Genomic DNA, 17,464 nt, shown 5'->3' on the forward strand with positions numbered 1-17,464 from the left:
TCTTTGCGGGAGCAATTTAAAATAGTATAGATTCATTTCCTACAATGTCCAACATTTCCTATAATTTCCCAATACTCATTAACTCATTGAAAGCATTTGATTTTGAACAATTTGTATTGCCATCAAGTTTTATGGTGTGTATCTCCGTTAGTTTCTTTGCGACGACTCTTTTTTTAATTCATTATAATCAAACTACTTGAATATTATATGGAGACTGATCAATTCACCAAAAAATATGGAGAGTGATCATGATACCTTTTGTATCCTTCACCTAAAAAAGAATGGAATAATGTCTTGACTTTTATGTTGAATTGCTGTCATGTTCGCTTATATTGGGCTAATATCCCAGTTGAGTGTCTTCCATGGTCCAATTTTAGTGGGTAGTTTGATTGAAGTTTTTAAGCTCTTTAAGCCTTTTCACACGGAATATATAGGGTTTAGTGGTTTTATCACGTTTTCCTTAGGGCCACCATACACATACAGAAGCCAGGTGGAGTCAGTTTGTTATCTACTCCTTTGCTATTACCTCTGAAAAAATACAAAATATTTAAACATGTCATTTCCTTTTCAATTTATTATCCTAAACATATACAGCAAAGACTTATATTTCATTTTCTTCACCATTTTTTGCCATTGGTCCAAGAAAAGAAAAAAAGACTGTAATACAGATTTTTTTAATTACCATGTAATAAATAGTACTTATTTTCATTCTAAAAAAATGTAATAAATATTACATTTTTCTATTTATAAGAATTAATTAACTAGTTTACCGTGATTAATTTAATTAATAAAAAAATTATCTTAAATTTATATTTTTTTTAAAATACTATTGTTATTAATGTTTTTCTCTCTCTTCTAAATGTTTATCAATACAATATTTTTCTAATTTAATTGGGGATATTCTAGTTTAAGAAAAATTAATTCAAAAAAATTATGAATTTGATCTTATTAAAATGAATAAATATCACTTCTAATTTGAGTCTTATAAATAATCTTACTTAAGAATTTTATGATTTTTATTGAGATTTTTTCTCCTACCCATACTTTTTTCATTCACAATTAGGAACAGAGGTGGGATAGTAAAAAAAATATAAACATTATTAATAATTAATCTTACTAAAGAAATTTGAGATTTTTTTCTCTTACCCATACTTTTTTCATTCACAAGAAATTATTACTTGAGAAATTCGAATTATGTTTCGTTAAGTAATGTTGTTTTATGAAAATTAAAATAAAATAATACGATTATAAAATTTTACAATTGTGAAAAAATTATTGATATTTTGTCAATGTTACTCCAGTATGAAACCATGAGATGACAATGAGATTAGCTCGAAATTGCACTTAGTGGCATAAACTGTAAAAAAGTTTGCTCTGGGAAGTCAACAAGTGGCGTGGGACCGCTTTATTTTAGCGCCAAATTCTCTCTTTATTTACATCTTAGGTTTAATCCCAAAACCGAATCCCCTGTTATAAACCCCAGAGACGCAAAGTAAGGCTCCAGATCAAAAACGCACACGTGTCCACAATTAACGGCTGATATGAAAAATGGTTTGGACGTGGGTTGAATCGTAGGGCAGAGAAGCAAAGAGGAGCACTGCTTCTATGAATTTGCGCCGCGTGATCAATACTTTAACGAAGAACCGTTGGATGAAGAAGGGAGCGATATCTGGGCGTTGAATATTTACAAAAATTGAATTTGAAAAGCTTGGGAGAGAGAGGGAGGAAGAGAGGGGGCGAAGGCGAACACCACCAACAAAGAACACACACAACTCAAACCCCCCTTCTCCCTTCTCTCCTCTTCTCTTCTCTTAATAATCGCAAAGTTTTCTTTTTTTCTTTTTCATATTTTCTTGTTCTTTCTATTGTTGTTCTGTGTCGGTGTTTGGATCGAATTGTCTTTGATTCGAGAGCTGAACGCAGAGTGGGGCTCCGTTTGGATCTGAATTTGAGCTTAATTTTTGTTGAATTTGTAGCTCTGATTATTCTTGTTGTTACCATCAATAGTCGGTGAGAAGACTGAGTGAGGTTTTGATTTTTCTTTTAAAAAGATTATTGTTTTGATGGGGGAAGGTGAAGCTGAGGGGAGTGATGGCGCTCCCAAGAATGTTGTGGCAAACGACGTCGTTGCCAATGCGCTGTTGCCGTTCGATGTTCCCGCCAAGAAGTTAGCGCGGCAGCTCGATTTCACCGGCTTCGGCGGGATGTCGACGACGCCGCAGCCGCAGCCGCCGGTGGTTTTGCCGCTGCGGCCTTCTACTTCTGTCAGGGTTGGGTGAGTTTTTGTATCCTACATGTTGTTTTCTATTTTTCATTTGTCGACAATATGGATTTTCAGATTTCTTAGAAAAAATAAGGTGAAACTGTGTGTGTGTGTGTGTGGTTTTTTTAAAAAAAAATATCTGATTTGTGGAAATTCTGGGATTGGGAATTCGGGAATAAAGTTTCGATTTTTATGCTTCTCATACATGCGCGATGCTTGTTTGGTAGTTAGGAAGTTGAGTTGCAATCACAGTTTGTGAAATTTTCTATAGGAAATTTCCTTTCTGGTTTTGGGGTTCGGTTGTTGAGAAATGAGAAAGAAGTGACCGATAATTATCATTAGGTTTTGGTTTATTTAGTATGTATTGAATTTTTTATTTTTTCTTACAGCGTGTTTGTTGATTATTTGAATTGCTCTTTGGTCTTCAATTAACGTTTGTTTTATTCAGGAAACCAGAATCTCCTAAATCAAGACCGAGGCCTGGCTTTGAAATTAAAGAAGCTACCCCGAAGAAGCAGAAGCAGTGCAATTGTAAACATTCAAAATGCCTGAAACTGTAAGTGAAATACTCTGACTTTCTCTGTGGTCATTGTATTGTGCTTTTGCACCTTGTTGGATGCAATGTGGAGCTAATGTTTGAAATGTCTTTGAGCAGATATTGTGAATGTTTTGCTTCGGGAATATATTGTGACGGCTGCAACTGTGTAAATTGTTGTAACAATGTGGAAAACGAAGCTGCTAGACGAGAAGCAGTTGAAGCTACTTTAGAACGGAATCCAAATGCATTTAGGCCAAAAATAGCAAGTAGCCCTCATAGAACACGTGATATCAGGGTATGTGGTTGGTTTACCTTTTGTGATGATTAATGTTGTGTGTTGTGTTTTATATTGTGGCCGTTAACATTGATTTAAGGTATTGTATTTATTGATTAGAAATTTAGAACCACATCAGGTTTGAATATGCTCCACTGGTGCAAGACATTATTACTTCTCTTTAATATGCAAAAGGGATATTTTCTGCATTATAATTGGAGGTCACTTCTGCTTGTGTAATTGTTTTCCCCACAGCATAATTTTATGTTACATTAAGTGCATCATTCCATAATTACAGAATTATGCCTTTGCTTATTACTCTACCATTTTTCGGTTTTACAATTTTGTAGAGATAATCAATTTTCCTTGATATTAAGTATCCTTACTGGTTATGTTAATTGTCTTTATCCCCTACCTATTAATATGTTGATGCTATTTTCCAAAAGACATAGTTTAGATAAATTCATTTTTTGATCTTCTAAAATTTTGTGTCAATGAAACCTATTTCATTTTTGGTTTCCTTATTTGCATTTTCTTTTAATTTAGTTACACAAGGATAGAAAGTCAATATAAATCGGCTAGCAATGTAACTAAAAGCAACTCAGGACTCGGGTAAGTGACAGCCACATGTCTCATTGTCCGCACAAAATTTTGGCTTTTGACGGTATAAAAATTTTCTATGACAGCAACCTATTGTTAAAACACCTGACAAATTCACTTATATATGCTCTAAAGTGTAAAACTGTAAATAAATGAATTTTTTTCTGAACTCAGTAATTTTTCTAGTACTGGTAAAGATGTTGCATTTTTTTTCTTACTTTTTAATTGTTGACTATCTGTGAACTTCAAAATAAATGTAGGAGGATGCTGGGGAAATTTTGATATTGGGAAAGCATAATAAAGGGTGCCATTGTAAAAAATCTGGGTGCCTCAAGAAGTATTGTGAGTGCTTCCAAGCCAACATTCTTTGTTCTGAAAATTGTAAATGCATGGATTGCAAAAACTTTGAGGGAAGTGAAGAGAGACAGGCTTTGTTCCATGGAGATCAAAATAACAACTTGGTGTATATTCAGCAAGCAGCCAATGCTGCCATAACTGGAGCTATTGGTTCCTCTGGCTATTCTTCACCACCAATATCAAAGAAAAGAAAAGGTCAAGAACTCTTATTTGGGCCAACCGTCAAGGATCCATCAGTTGGCAGGCAGGGGCAACAGGTAAAAATTTGTTAATATTGTTCAGAGGTTTATTTTAACTTGGGAAATCGGTTAAATTGTGGAAATGGAGGAAAAAAAAGTTAGCCAGTTTTAAAATTTACTGTCGCACAATCTTACATGACTGTATTCACAATTAATTTAGTCTTTATTTAATTTATATATGCTCCCTTTGATTTGTTCCAATGTGTCTCCACAAGGAAAGCCTATCTCAAAATGCTAGTCTATTGTGAATGAATAAAGACAAATCAATTCTGCGGCTTTGATGCTGAAAGTTTTGGTTCGATACCATGATGACTTAACATCTGGTCTAAAAAAAGCTCATCATGAGTTGCTAGTTCATATTAGCTTGCTGCAATTTAGAGTGAAAACTATTAATGACTTTTTTATTTTTCAATTATATACAATAATGTCATGAATGATGAATTATGTATATATATATATTCTTTAATGTTCACCAGGCAAACAATGTCAGAGTTCCTGCACCCTCCTCATCCTTGTCACCTATCCCAGGTGCTCGTGTTGGACCAGCAACATTAGGTCCTTCAAAATTAATGTACAGGTATAACTGGTTAAATTCATGAAAATGATGAAATGAAGATATATTTATTTAATTTAGTCATTAACTTGATTACTGTTGAAGGTCTCTTTTAGCAGACATCATACAACCACAGCACCTGAAGGAACTTTGCTCAGTTCTGGTGCTAGTATCTGGACAAGCCGCTAAGACATTTACAGGTATGTTGACATGTTAAATTGTCAATTATAAATTGTGCTATTTGTTTTGGAAGTATCATTATTGTTTGTCTTTTTAATTCCTTATATGAGTATTGAGTAGAGTGGTATTAACCAAGAAAAGATTTTTCTGTTTTCCACATTTTCCCTGCCTTTTCCCTTTCTCAAACTGATCCTAAAAAATTGAGTTGTTCCATATAATAAGTGAGCATTATTTAAGGATTGCTGTAATTTTGTATCTTACAAATTGAATTGTTACATCAGATAAGACTTTCTAATTTGTTGCTCTAGAAACAAGTGCATCAGAAAATCAAGAACTAAACAAATTTTCAATCATAGTAAGGTTTATAAATTTTTTTATCACCATTCTGTTTATGTGCAATCAAACTAGTTAGAGGATTTAATTAGCTAAATAATAAGTTACAGAATTTAATCTGTTTTAGTAATATATACCTGCAAACAATAGTTTCCTTTATGGGAAATGAGGAAAGCAGAAAAGGAAGTGCAATAAATTAAAAGTTGTTTATTTTGAACTTTGAAGTGGAATTAATTCTATGGCACCTCTAAATGTTTGGTAACCCTGCCCATTTGCTGATGTTATTTGTCACTGGATAGCTGTTTGATGAGTTTCGAATTTGGGATGGAGTGCGATGCTCAAGATGCTGGGGTATCCAAAAATTTTAGCACCTAAGAAACCTCTATATTGACAAGTGACCTTTTAGTGCACTAATTTTTTTCCTGTTATTCTATAGAAATATGATTAGGAAACAGTTCATAAAACACTAAGAACTTTTTGGTTTATGGAATTGCTTTCTTTTCCTATTTTCTGTTTCACTCATTATTTTGCTTTCAGAGATTTGTATTGGAAATGGTGAAAACAAGAAATTAAGTGAAATTGATGTGGCATTTTTGTAATTATATGTAAAAAAAATAAGAAATTTGAATTAAAAAATATTTCCCAAAACCAAACAGGCTCTAATACTTATGGAGTCTTGTTCCATGAGTTTATGCATATACTTAGAAGTAAAGATTTTGGGCTAGAAACTTCTAGTTTTCTGTATTGATGATTCCAGTTGCTATCTACCAAGTGATATTAGCTTTATCAATGTACAGTTGTACATTATTGACTTATTTTCTCTCACCAATTATTTTTATGGCTGTGAACAGACCAGAAAAATTTAATGGATAAGCATGCAGAAGATCAGACAGAAACTTCTCGTGCTTCTTCAACTCAGGAGCAATTACCAAGCCAAAAGGAAGCTAATGTTGACAAAGCTATGGCTGATGATGATTGTTCGAGTGCAAACCAGACAGATAATATCAGCCTGGATAATTCTTGTTCAGATGGTGCTGATGCCCCAAAAGGGAGGCCAATGTCTCCTGGAACTTTAGCATTGATGTGCGATGAGCAAGATACAATGTTCATGACTGCTGCCTCCCCTGTTGGATCAAGGGCACATGCTTGCAACACATCTTTGCAACCGCCTTATGGGCAAGTAATGACAGAGGTCTATGCAGAGCAAGAAAGGATTGTATTGACGAAATTTAGAGATTTTCTCAATAGAGTTATCACTATGGGAGAAATAAATGGTAAGTTAACTTTCAATTTAGACAACACCCACCATCCCAATAACTGCTTGTTTATTTTCCATTAGTTGATTTGTCATTGTACCGTCCTTTTAGTTATCTGAAGCTGAACCTGTATTATTTATGTGTAATTTGAGCTCCGGTACCAATATCTATCAGTCCAGAGACAGTGTAAATTCATGAAGATAAAGAAAGGAAAAAAGCAATACTGGAACCTTCCTGCTTCCTCCTATCTCAAACCAAACTCATTTCTCTGTTACCCCTTTCTCCATCACTACACCTTATGCTCCACTCCCCACCTGATTCTTTTCCCTCTGCTAAGAGCCAATCTATTCATACTCCATTGATTCCTCAGCAAGAACTTGCTTAAACACCTAATCCATTCACTTTACTTCAAAGTTACGGGGTTGGTTCTGTTTTTTGCTAATTACAAGTTAATTGTGGTAAAGGATTACTGGATGAGTGAGTTCTATCATCTATGGAGCATGAAGTGAAGACCTCATATGGATAGAAAATGGTCGTCTTCTATAGTTGTAAAGTGTACATCAAGACAGTTAGTGAGATTAACTAGCTGTTTCTAGTTTGTTAATGCTTTGTCGGGTCTGCTTTTTATATCATTGTGAGTTGAAATGGCTCTGAAATTTCTGATTTCCGTGGTCAGAAAGTATTGTGGGCTGGATTTCAATGTTAAATGTATGGTTGAAGTATATGTTGTGTATTTTTGCATTTCCTACTTGAGTGTTTGTTTGAAGTGACTAACTTTTATTCCCAAAAAATTCAGAAACAAAGTGCTCTTCATTAGCCAGAAGTGAATTAGAGAGTCAAAAGGGCCCAAACATGAATTGCAGTGGAAATGACAGTACTGAGACAGCACATCAGCAGGCAGCCACTAATAATAACATTAACGGTGTTGCCAAAGCTGCGGCGGGCAACTCCATTTTGTTCCCTGGTAGTGGTAGTTCCTGAAAATGGGGAAACTTATCCTAAGGTAGAAAAATAGATATGAAAGGAATCTAACATAGATGAGCAGAGATAACTCTGGAAGAATATTGTGTGAAGGTATGCTACAACTCTGAACTGTAAAAACACTTTCATTCTTCATTATATGCCTTCTCTTTGAAGTTTGAAGGGGGTGTCAACTGTCAACCCAGGCCCACCAACTAATCCAACTAGGATCAATTTTCTTCTTTTACTTCGCTCATTCATATAGAAATCTTAATTGCTCTGCTTCGTCATCTATTCATTATTAATTATTAATTAATTAATCTAAAAGAAGTTTTGGTGGACACATGTCAAATCTCATGCAATTTTTTCCTCCCTTTTTTAACAAGATCTAGGCCATTTTTGTCTTTTAGTTGAACGGTTCAGAAACCAGTGATTAACAATTTTTTTTTATGTATTGTGCTATCTCTTTTTTTTTCTTCTAATATAATTATATTTTTAAGAAAAGTAACTATTATTATCATAAAATAATAAAATTTAATTTAAAATTATATATATATATATATATATATATATACTTTTTTTTAAGCTAAAGTTTTATATACCTACTTTCTATTTAGGACACAAGATAATTTGACATTTTTTTTATTTGAGAATAACTTTACATTGTCAAAATATATATTTATTTTATGATTTTATTCATATATTTTCTAAATCTTACTAGGTATTTTTTATACTTTTATACCTACCAATTTTTTATATAGTCATCTTAATAGGTTATACGTGTTTATCTCCAAGTTTTTTCCTCATCTACGACAACTATTTCGTCAAATTTTATAAAAAAGATTTTAACTGTGTTTAATATTTTTTTATATAAGTGTATACAACATTAAAGAAATAAATAATATAAATTTAAGAAAATGCAGAAAATTATTTATAGAAATTAATTTTTTTTCAGTTTAAAGTTATAAAAGTGATTAATTAACGAGTTTATTAAATTAACTAATAAAAACTAAGTTAATTGAAGAAAATTATTTTATTTGTGACGGAAATGAGATAATTGAAATATAAAAAACACTTTAAGAAACATACTATTTAAATTGAATAATATGAAACAAATAAGAAGGGACGGAGTCGGCCTTCGCTGTAGGGACGGCCAACAAATTTTCCCTATATACGCATTAATTTTTGTATAAAACTCTTATTTTTTCGGATAAAAAACTCTTATAATGTGATAATTCAAAATGTTAACTATTTTTTTTGGTATAGAAAATTTTAACTACTTTATATAGGGAACATAATTTTAAGATAGAAAAAAAGGTTGTTAATTATTTATTATTGTTTAGAACAATTCATTAATTATAACCTTTAGCTAGCACTCTTATTATGAGAATCCATAATAAAGTATTATACGCACCATTTTCAATTGATGAAAAAAAAATGGGCACCATTTTCAGTTAATAACAATCAATTTTATTTTTTTTTGTATTTGAGCAAGTAGGAATAAATGGATCCATTTGTGTGTTTGATCTACTTTGTTTTTTTTTATATAAAAAAAAACTGTATGTTTTTGTCAAATTTTCAAAAGAATTTTTGAGAAATAAGAGTTTATTTTACTATTATTTCAAAAGTGATCAACTGAAGAAAAAAAAAAGATATAAGATATGTTAGACTGTTAAGGAGTAAAGTAAGAGGAAAAATATGAGAGATTTGAATTCATCTGTTAACAAAATTAATATTTGTTAATAAAAAAACAAAATAAATTAAATGATATGATGATATAGCCTCAGTAAAATTAGGCTCGATTTTTAAATAAAGTCTCGGATGTGAGGATGGAGTTTTAAGCCTCCGTTGGTACAATTGTGTCATTCAAAAGCTTGCATTAAAAAACTGCCCAAGGATGAGGAAAGATAAAATCTGTGCAGTTACTATTTCCTAACACGAATGGACATTTTCTTTTTTTGCAGTAAATCTGTATCCATTTTGAAAAAATGTGATGAACGCAAAAGTAATAAATCGGGTTAACCGGAACGGTTTAAGTTTGTTTGTTTTCAGTTTCAGGCCATATTGGGCCGAATAAAAAAATATTCTGTGCATGGGCCCCCAAACAAAAGTCCGAATGACTTAAAAAAAGTTTTTTTTATTATTTATTAAAAGTGTCTCAAGTAAAAATGTTTTAAAGAAATGGCACCGTTGCAGTGGTAATATTGTGGTTCTGGGAAAGCGTAGATTACATAGTGATAGTAGCGGCGGGCGAAGGTTTGATACTGAGTGTTTGAGAATGGCATCATCGAAGGTAATGTGTAGGTTGTCGTGTCGGATACAGAGTGTTGTTGCTCATAATCATAACAAGTTCACCAAACCCTCACCACTCTCTCCTCTTTCTCTCTCTCTCTCTGCGCGACGCCTTTCTCGCACTTCCCGGTGAGACCAGACCCACATCACTATATTAACTTTTCCTTCTTGTGAAAACCTAAAAATAACATTTTTTTCTGTGATTTTGGTTGGTTAGGTTACCAGTGGAATTGGGAAGCTTGGAATCAATGATGCCGTTGCATAGCGCGGTAGCTTCAGCTCGATTAGTGTCAAGCTTGTCTATTGAGTCTCTGGGTTGGGGATTAGTTCCTCAAGGTCTGTCTCCTTCACTATTGCACACCACACAATTACCCCTTTACTTTCTTCTTTTGTTTTGCACACTAATTGTATAGACATACCTTTCGGTTCTTGTTGGTTAGAGGTAGAGCTTTGTTGTGTGGAAGTTTTTTACAGGGTATACCATATCATCAGCACTTGGGTATTGGAAGTATTTGTATTTGTGATAGAATTTACTTAGATGTGAAAAATCATTAAGTGGGCTTTCAAGGGAAATGATGTTCTGAAGCCTGGCACCAAGGGGTAGGAAAGGGGGTTCTTCTAAATTGTATAGTAAATTTATCATATCATTTCCATTTTACCCATTTTTTTTTTTTAATTTTGGAAGCTTTGGATCTAAGGATAACGTTAGAAAAATAGACAGGTATTGTTAGTCATATGATAGAAATTGCACTATGATAGTTGTATTTGTATTATGACTTCAAAAATACCAAAATAAGTCATGGTGGTATTTATTTCATGAAGTTTTGCTGAAGTAAATTCCAGGGTACAAGTGTTAACTGTTAACTAGAGATACCTGAAGGCTGATGCTCAAAAAGGCAAATATATTCATTTTTTTAATTTTTTCATAAAATTATATTTTACAGCTCAACAAAATTAAATATCATTGTGTCCTTTTAGACTTTGTTAGAAGTAGAGAAGTAGCCTGCATGAGTAAATAGCTACCTTTGATGGAAGTCTTGCTATACACTGTTGACTTATTAGAATTTTTTTTTATAAAGTACATTGTTGATATGATAATTGCACACATCTCATTTTTCCCTCTAATTTGAGGTGCCAAATTTAATAACTGAACGACGAGAACTTATTGCAATGCTTCCATGTGTCTATTTTACAGGTATTTCCATGCCTTTATGACAGCATTTGTCTGCAGTTAGTTGCTGAAAGGTAGCATTTTCATTGGATGGCAGGCTCATGTTGATGTTTTCATTTGTTGTAATCTTGAGGCCACTGGCATAGAATCCTTCATCTGACATATTTGAGGAACATGCCGTGCAACTGATGTTGCTTACGTATTGTTTGGTTCATTTTATCGTCATATATTTCTGGAATAACATTTTTGGTTTTTCCAGTCTGGATGAATTTTCTGTCAACTAATAATGCATTAAAGTGCATTATATCTGAGGATTTAATCCATTTACTCGTTAATGTTTCCATTTTTACTACAGTTCTATGGTTTTATAACTATAAGTCATTGGCAAACCAGGTATGATATAGTAGTGTAGAGGGGTCTAGCAAATGGGAAATGAGACTCGCATATAAAAGTTGGACTCACCCGATAACATTTCTCATGTAGGAAAGAGAGGGCTAAAGAGTGGATTGCTAAGATTTCTCGTGTAGTGTGTGATTCTGCATCCTTGGTTGGACAGATGACATGGGTGGAATGGGAACAAAATAGATGGTTCATGGTTGCTTTAGAACATGCTAAATCATTACCTGCTGCTGTTGATTACCTACCCTTTTGTTTCTACATGTTGTAATCTTGTAACAATTCCATTTTGCTTTTGTTTTAATGATTTCCTACAATGGTCTGATTGGTTTTTATCGCAAAAAAAAAATTGTGGATTTAGTTGAATCCTGGGTTTAAAAAAATTATATAGCATTTTATTGCAAGGTGTACTAGTTTTCACTCAAATTTTATTGCTATGACCCAAGAAAGGTTTTTCTGTTGAGTGGCTTTGAACCTTGATTCATCTCAATTGAAGTTTATTTTTTTCCATTGAGAGAAACTCCTAACTATTGGCATATGCAAGAAATTTGTGTTTGAAGTTTTTACCAAATGTGCATATGAACCCCATGTATGTAGTTAAGGTAGCTTTAAAACACTATCAATTTGTTCTGATGGTAAAACGTTACGGTACAAAGTTTTAGTAGCTTATATACCATTAAAACTCGGGGTGAGTCTGAGATCTCAAGTTGAAGTTGAAGAAATTGAGTTTTTAATTAACTTCATCAATTTCATTGCTGATAAAGTTTATTAAAGCGAATCCAATGTATATTTTATATAGTAAAAAAAATGAATTTGACAATGGAAATGCATGTTTCAAAAAGAAAATGATAAATGGAGAGACATTAAAGGGATAATTATTTTGAAGTGAAAAACAGTTTTCCGAGGGATTTAGGTTCTTGACACATCGGATCTTTAGCTAGTTTAGATAAATGTTTTTTACCATTATAAATCGGGGTAGTAGTGGTAGGGTCAAAATTTTTATAGAATAAAATATAAAAATAACAAATTAAATCTTTGAAGTATAAGGATCAAAATTTAAAAAGCATAAATCAATAACGGAGATTGAAATTGTATTTAGTTTACATAAAAACAAATTTAGTGATTCAGCTCAGGTATCCGATTTGAAAAAGGGTAATTTTGTATCAAGGGTATTTATTACATTTGATAAGGTGTTTTGAAATGTTAAAACTTAACGTAATTTGGAATTATTATTTTTTGTATTGGGAAGTGATTTAATTTATTTTTTTTGTTTGGAAGGTATATATAATAAGGAATGATGTTATAAAAAAATAGAATAAGAAATTATTTGAAATGTTATTTTCATAAGGTGTCTCCTTCCTATTACTTCTCTTCATCTACTCAAAAAGTTTTATGAGAGAGCACAGTTAAAAGCAAAAGGAAAAATGAAAAAATAGGAAAATTAAGCATATAATTCAAAAGATGATCTATATATTAAAAATGATGTAATGTCAAAAAATATAAAACGTAGTATAAATGTCAGATTGACCAGACGATAAGGGATCGAAATGTCTGTGTTTCATAGATTACCACTGCCAGTGCGAAATTAATTTGTTACATGCGCATAATAATCCAGGTCCGGGGGCAGTGGAAAAGAAAATACAGAAATAAAACAAAACAAAAAGCATATCTATCTAAGAGTAGAGAATTAGCGGCAGCACATGATACGGTGATTGATGGCCCCCTTTACCTTTACCCTCGACTTCAACACTCTGCAACTTCAACTTCGTCACTCTCTGTTTTTCTCTAAACCAAAGCTTTGTCGTGTCTATCATCCTCGCCCTTCAACCAACATCATCACTTTCAGCTTCATCCAAAGAACACAAACTGCAACTAAATATTCTTCTTCACTTGAAATCGTGACCAAGAGAGCCCCTCCTGCTTCATTCGAACCAAAAGCTGGCATTAGTAGCACTAGCAGCAGTTCCGAGGTTAGTGAGAGAGTGAAGAAGAAGAAAAAGAAGAAGAAGAATAAGGATAAGGATTGTCCTGAAGTGAAGTTGAAGAATGCTTTGGATATGTGTTCTAAAAGAGGTGACGTTATGGGAGCATTATCCTTATATGACTCAGCAATCTCAGAGGGTGTCAAACTGGGTCAGCACCACTACACTGTGTTGTTGTATCTTTGTTCATCTGCAGCTGTTGGTGTTGTTCGACCAGCTAAAAGTGGAAGTGGTGCTAGAACTTTGAACTCACATGTTTACTCTAATGAAGTTCCCAATGAGGGCACACATTTTGATTTGGATGGCAAAGCTGAGTTAAATTCTGATTTGAATTCTACCGAGAAGGATGAGATATTATTGGTGAGTGAGGATGTCAAGAGATATGCACTGCAGAGAGGGTTTGAAGTGTATCAGAATATGTGTTTGGATAAGGTTCAAATGAATGAGGCCGCGTTGACGGCCGTGGCTCGAATGGCCATGTCCATGGGCGATGGTGACAGAGCTTTTGAGATGGTGAGGCAGATGAAGGACTTGGGGATAAGTCCTAGGTTAAGGTCTTATGGTCCTGCTTTGTTCACCTTTTGCAATAATGGGGAAATAGATAAGGCATTTGCTGTTGAAAAGCACATGCTACAACATGGTGTTTACCCTGAAGAGCCTGAGTTGGAGGCTCTCTTGAGGGTGAGTGTGGGAGCTGGAAATAGTGATAAGGTTTACTATGTGTTGCATAAACTAAGAAGTATTGTGAGGAAAGTGTCACCGACTACTTCGTCTTTGATTGTTGATTGGTTTAAGAGCAAGCAGGCTTCAAGAGTTGGAAAGAGAAAATGGGATGAGAGATTAATAAGGGAAGCAATAGAAAATAATGGTGGAGGCTGGCATGGACAAGGGTGGTTGGGTAAGGGGAAATGGGAAGCTGTTCATACAACTATTGGAAAGGATGGAATGTGCAAATGCTGTCAGGTGCAGTTGACAACTATTGATCTTGATCCTGTTGAAACTGAGAATTTTGCCAAGTCGGTTGCATCCTTAGCTGTAATGAGAGAAAAAGGGTCAAACTTCCAGAAATTTCAAGTAAGAAACTTTTATAATGCGAATTTGTTCTAATCTCATCATAGATTGATGAAATTGAACTTGGAATATATGAAATTGTGCATTGCAGAAATGGCTTGACTACTCTGGACCTTTTGAAGCAGTGGTAGATGCTGCAAATGTTGGTCTTTTCGGCCAAGGGAGGTTCATGCCACACAAGGCAAGTTACTGAATGTGGAAGATCCTTCTCCTTTTTTCTTTTGCCCTGCTTGTTGTTCTTATTATGGTTATTGATTATTTTCTCCTGAGATGAAAAATTTAGATCAATGCCGTTGCCAATGAAATACGCCAAAGGCTCCCTTCAAAGAAGTTTCCACTTATCATTTTGCATAATAAACGTATCAAGGGAGACAAAATGGATGAACCAATCAATAGGGCATTAATTGATAAGTGGAATAATGCTGATGCACTCTATGCAACACCTACTGGATCAAATGATGATTGGTAAGAACAAAATGGGATAAATTATTGTTAGTAACTTTTTGTTATCTATTTCTACTGTTTATGCATTATCATGCTTCATTTACTAACCTGTGCTTCAGGTACTGGTTGTATGCAGCTATAAAATTTAGATGCTTACTTGTTACCAATGATGAGATGAGAGATCATCTATTTCAACTTTTGGGAAATGACTTTTTCCCCAAGTGGAAAGAAAGGCATCAGGTGAGCATAGCCCTCTGGAAAGAAATTTTTTGATCGGATCTGTTCTTATTTTCATACTGGTTTTATATATTTGATCATTTTGATGAAATGAGGTTTAACCTTTAGTCTTTGGTTAAATCATGTAATATGCTTGGCTTTGTTTCCCTTTCTTTGATAATTTTCAATTTAAGGCTGTCCTAACATTGGAATCCCTGTCTTCCAAATTTAAGGTACGCTTCAGTTTCTCTGATACTGGTAGTCCAGTGTTTCACATGCCCCCTCCTTGTTCTGTTGTTATTCAGGTAAGCTCCTTGTTTCAAAAATGGTGGAGCATGAATAAAAATTAAATTATATTTGTTTATAAATCTGAAGTTGAAAAAATAATGTAAAGAAAAGAAAGAAATATAATATGGCAATTGTGGTAGCAGGAATCAGAGGAAGGCCACTGGCATATTCCAATTGATGCAGAACTTAATGATGAATCAGAAAGAAGATGGTTGTGCATTACCCGCGCTAAATTAGATGTGGTTTCCAAAGATTCTTCAACATCTAAAGGTAATTGCTGGCACACTCACCGGGGATTGTATCTGGTTCTCATTTACATGGTTGTTTTTACAACCACTTATTGTCTTCATTATTGTTGTTTCAATGAAAATAATGATATCAATTTCTTGATATATGGGGTATTGATATTTCTCAAATTAAGAAAATAGTTCTCAACAATGAAATTTTAAGCTTTAGCAACAAAGTCATTATCAAAATACATGCTATATAGTAGAAATTTGTACTTTTCTAGAGGTTTTCTAAACTCTATTCCATTGATGCTTCTTGTATTAACCCTCCATAACATATGCTACCCAAGTACATCTGGACTAATAGACACTCAGCTAGCTTGTGATCAATGACTTTAAAATGAAGCATTGGAAATTTCAGATGGTCAAATGTGAGGATTAGAAGTCATTTGCTTTCCTCAAAAAAGAAGAAAAAGAAAAGGAATCGGAATTAAGAATGCCATTAACTGCTCAGGGAATTATCAGTTCTTCTAAAGTAATTACAGTAACTTTAAAAGTCTAAACGTAGCTCAAGCACCGTGAAAATTATCTAATTTGTTCAGTACTCATCATCTCAATATATATTCCCTGGCTAACCTTTCCACCCAACCGTTTACAACTTTTGAGCTAAGACACTTTAGTAACAGTTGCATGTAAGTGTCATGTAGCCTAATATAATTCTATCTATTACAGTATGGCATACCTCAAAATCCTCCATAGAACTTATTTTTTGCGTGCATGCCTGCTTTGCATCCATCAACATGAGCATGGTTTAACAACTTGATGCCTACTTTTGTATTCTGTACTTGGGAAGAGTTACTTGAGTGTAGGCCATATCTATTGCCAATTATAAAGTTATCCCTTATAAAAATTAACTCTGCATACCAATTTGGTGAATTAACTTGTTGTTATACTAATCCCCTCCTTGCTTTCCCTTCCTTTCATTAGACTCTAAACCTTTGCAAAAAGGAGAATGTGCAAGATCAGCTACTAGAAATGCGTCTGCAAAGGAGTCGCAACATCAGAATCTTGTCAACCACAAAGAAAAAAAGGAAACACCTCAAGAATTGTATAAAAATGTTAGAGATATTTTTTTAGAATCAGTATCCTCAGATAAAAATAACTCAATATTGTCTGACATTGAGGCTGCAGAGTTGATTGGTGGTTGTACCATTGATTTTCAGATATAGAGTTCCCTTTGTCTTGCTGATTATCTTGAGCTATACCCTGGAAAATTATCATATTGGTCTGGCGTGAAGCTCCAATATAGTTTTATATTGCAGAGAGAAATATAAAGGATAAGTTGTAGTTCTAAATTCTAATCCAAAATTAACTTTTTCCATTCAAAACTCGTAGTTATTGTTCACACATGGAATGGGACAAGATAATATTTGGTAATTCAATTTTTTAACCGCCATCAAATAGCTTGAAATTTCAATTGAACAGTTCTTTTGTCATGATTCTAAACCATGTTAACAACCATAATTATATCAGATTTGAACAGCAGAAGGCATCTTCATGTAGCAGACCCTTACTGAAGATATAAATAAATTATCACTGTCAATTAGTTTATAACTCAATTTGTATGTTTAACTTGTTTGTGACAGTATGATGATGACGTTGGAATCTTGGTCCTCTATGAAACCACTTTTTCACTCTCCTACCCGGTACTTCATATGCTTCATTAGTTTTGTAAGTTCTAGACTTCTAGTCAATATGACATGTACTCATTTTTCTGTTCAAATACTCTCTGTTCACCCAAATCTTCTGTTCAAATAGTCATTT

General features: G+C 33.6%; 3 protein-coding genes across 3 annotated transcripts; all 3 read left to right on the plus strand.

Moving 5' to 3' along the window:
- The first annotated feature begins 1,664 nt into the window (after positions 1–1,664).
- On the plus strand, positions 1,665–7,736 carry LOC100777327 (protein tesmin/TSO1-like CXC 5). The gene is made up of 8 exons (XM_003530452.5): positions 1,665–2,275; positions 2,712–2,819; positions 2,919–3,096; positions 3,936–4,289; positions 4,748–4,848; positions 4,930–5,024; positions 6,189–6,611; positions 7,390–7,736. Exons 1-8 carry the CDS (start codon positions 2,064–2,066, stop codon positions 7,572–7,574), a joined length of 1,656 nt encoding a protein of 551 aa, XP_003530500.1. The 5' UTR covers positions 1,665–2,063; the 3' UTR covers positions 7,575–7,736.
- A 1,978-nt stretch (positions 7,737–9,714) lies between these two features.
- LOC100807973 (uncharacterized) lies at positions 9,715–11,337 on the plus strand. The gene is made up of 3 exons (XM_003530550.5): positions 9,715–9,974; positions 10,063–10,181; positions 11,041–11,337. Exons 1-3 carry the CDS (start codon positions 9,832–9,834, stop codon positions 11,058–11,060), a joined length of 282 nt encoding a protein of 93 aa, XP_003530598.1. The 5' UTR covers positions 9,715–9,831; the 3' UTR covers positions 11,061–11,337.
- Positions 11,338–12,768: 1,431 nt separating this feature from the next.
- On the plus strand, positions 12,769–16,920 carry LOC100809412 (proteinaceous RNase P 1, chloroplastic/mitochondrial). Its single transcript, XM_003532435.5, has 7 exons — positions 12,769–14,468; positions 14,557–14,646; positions 14,749–14,930; positions 15,029–15,149; positions 15,359–15,430; positions 15,557–15,683; positions 16,628–16,920. Exons 1-7 carry the CDS (start codon positions 13,128–13,130, stop codon positions 16,867–16,869), a joined length of 2,175 nt encoding a protein of 724 aa, XP_003532483.1. The 5' UTR covers positions 12,769–13,127; the 3' UTR covers positions 16,870–16,920.
- The last annotated feature ends 544 nt before the right edge of the window (positions 16,921–17,464 follow it).

Source organism: Glycine max, chromosome 8 (assembly GCF_000004515.6).
Source record: "Glycine max cultivar Williams 82 chromosome 8, Glycine_max_v4.0, whole genome shotgun sequence".
NCBI lineage: Eukaryota > Viridiplantae > Streptophyta > Magnoliopsida > Fabales > Fabaceae > Glycine > Glycine max.

What these genes read in the sequence shown, in the direction of transcription:
- LOC100777327 (XM_003530452.5), top strand. Translation starts at nt 2,064, where the DNA reads ATGGGGGAAGGTGAAGCTGAGGGGAGTGATGGCGCTCCCAAGAATGTT. An exon ending in CATTCAAAATGCCTGAAACT is followed by an intron (nt 2,820 to 2,918) that starts GTAAGTGAAATA and finishes GTCTTTGAGCAG; the next exon opens with ATATTGTGAATGTTTTGCTT. An exon ending in CACTATGGGAGAAATAAATG is followed by an intron (nt 6,612 to 7,389) that starts GTAAGTTAACTT and finishes CAAAAAATTCAG; the next exon opens with AAACAAAGTGCTCTTCATTA.
- LOC100807973 (XM_003530550.5), top strand. Translation starts at nt 9,832, where the DNA reads ATGGCATCATCGAAGGTAATGTGTAGGTTGTCGTGTCGGATACAGAGT. An exon ending in CGCCTTTCTCGCACTTCCCG is followed by an intron (nt 9,975 to 10,062) that starts GTGAGACCAGAC and finishes TTGGTTGGTTAG; the next exon opens with GTTACCAGTGGAATTGGGAA. An exon ending in TTGGGGATTAGTTCCTCAAG is followed by an intron (nt 10,182 to 11,040) that starts GTCTGTCTCCTT and finishes TCTATTTTACAG; the next exon opens with GTATTTCCATGCCTTTATGA.
- LOC100809412 (XM_003532435.5), top strand. Translation starts at nt 13,128, where the DNA reads ATGGCCCCCTTTACCTTTACCCTCGACTTCAACACTCTGCAACTTCAA. An exon ending in CAAACTTCCAGAAATTTCAA is followed by an intron (nt 14,469 to 14,556) that starts GTAAGAAACTTT and finishes TGTGCATTGCAG; the next exon opens with AAATGGCTTGACTACTCTGG. An exon ending in AGTGGAAAGAAAGGCATCAG is followed by an intron (nt 15,150 to 15,358) that starts GTGAGCATAGCC and finishes TCCAAATTTAAG; the next exon opens with GTACGCTTCAGTTTCTCTGA.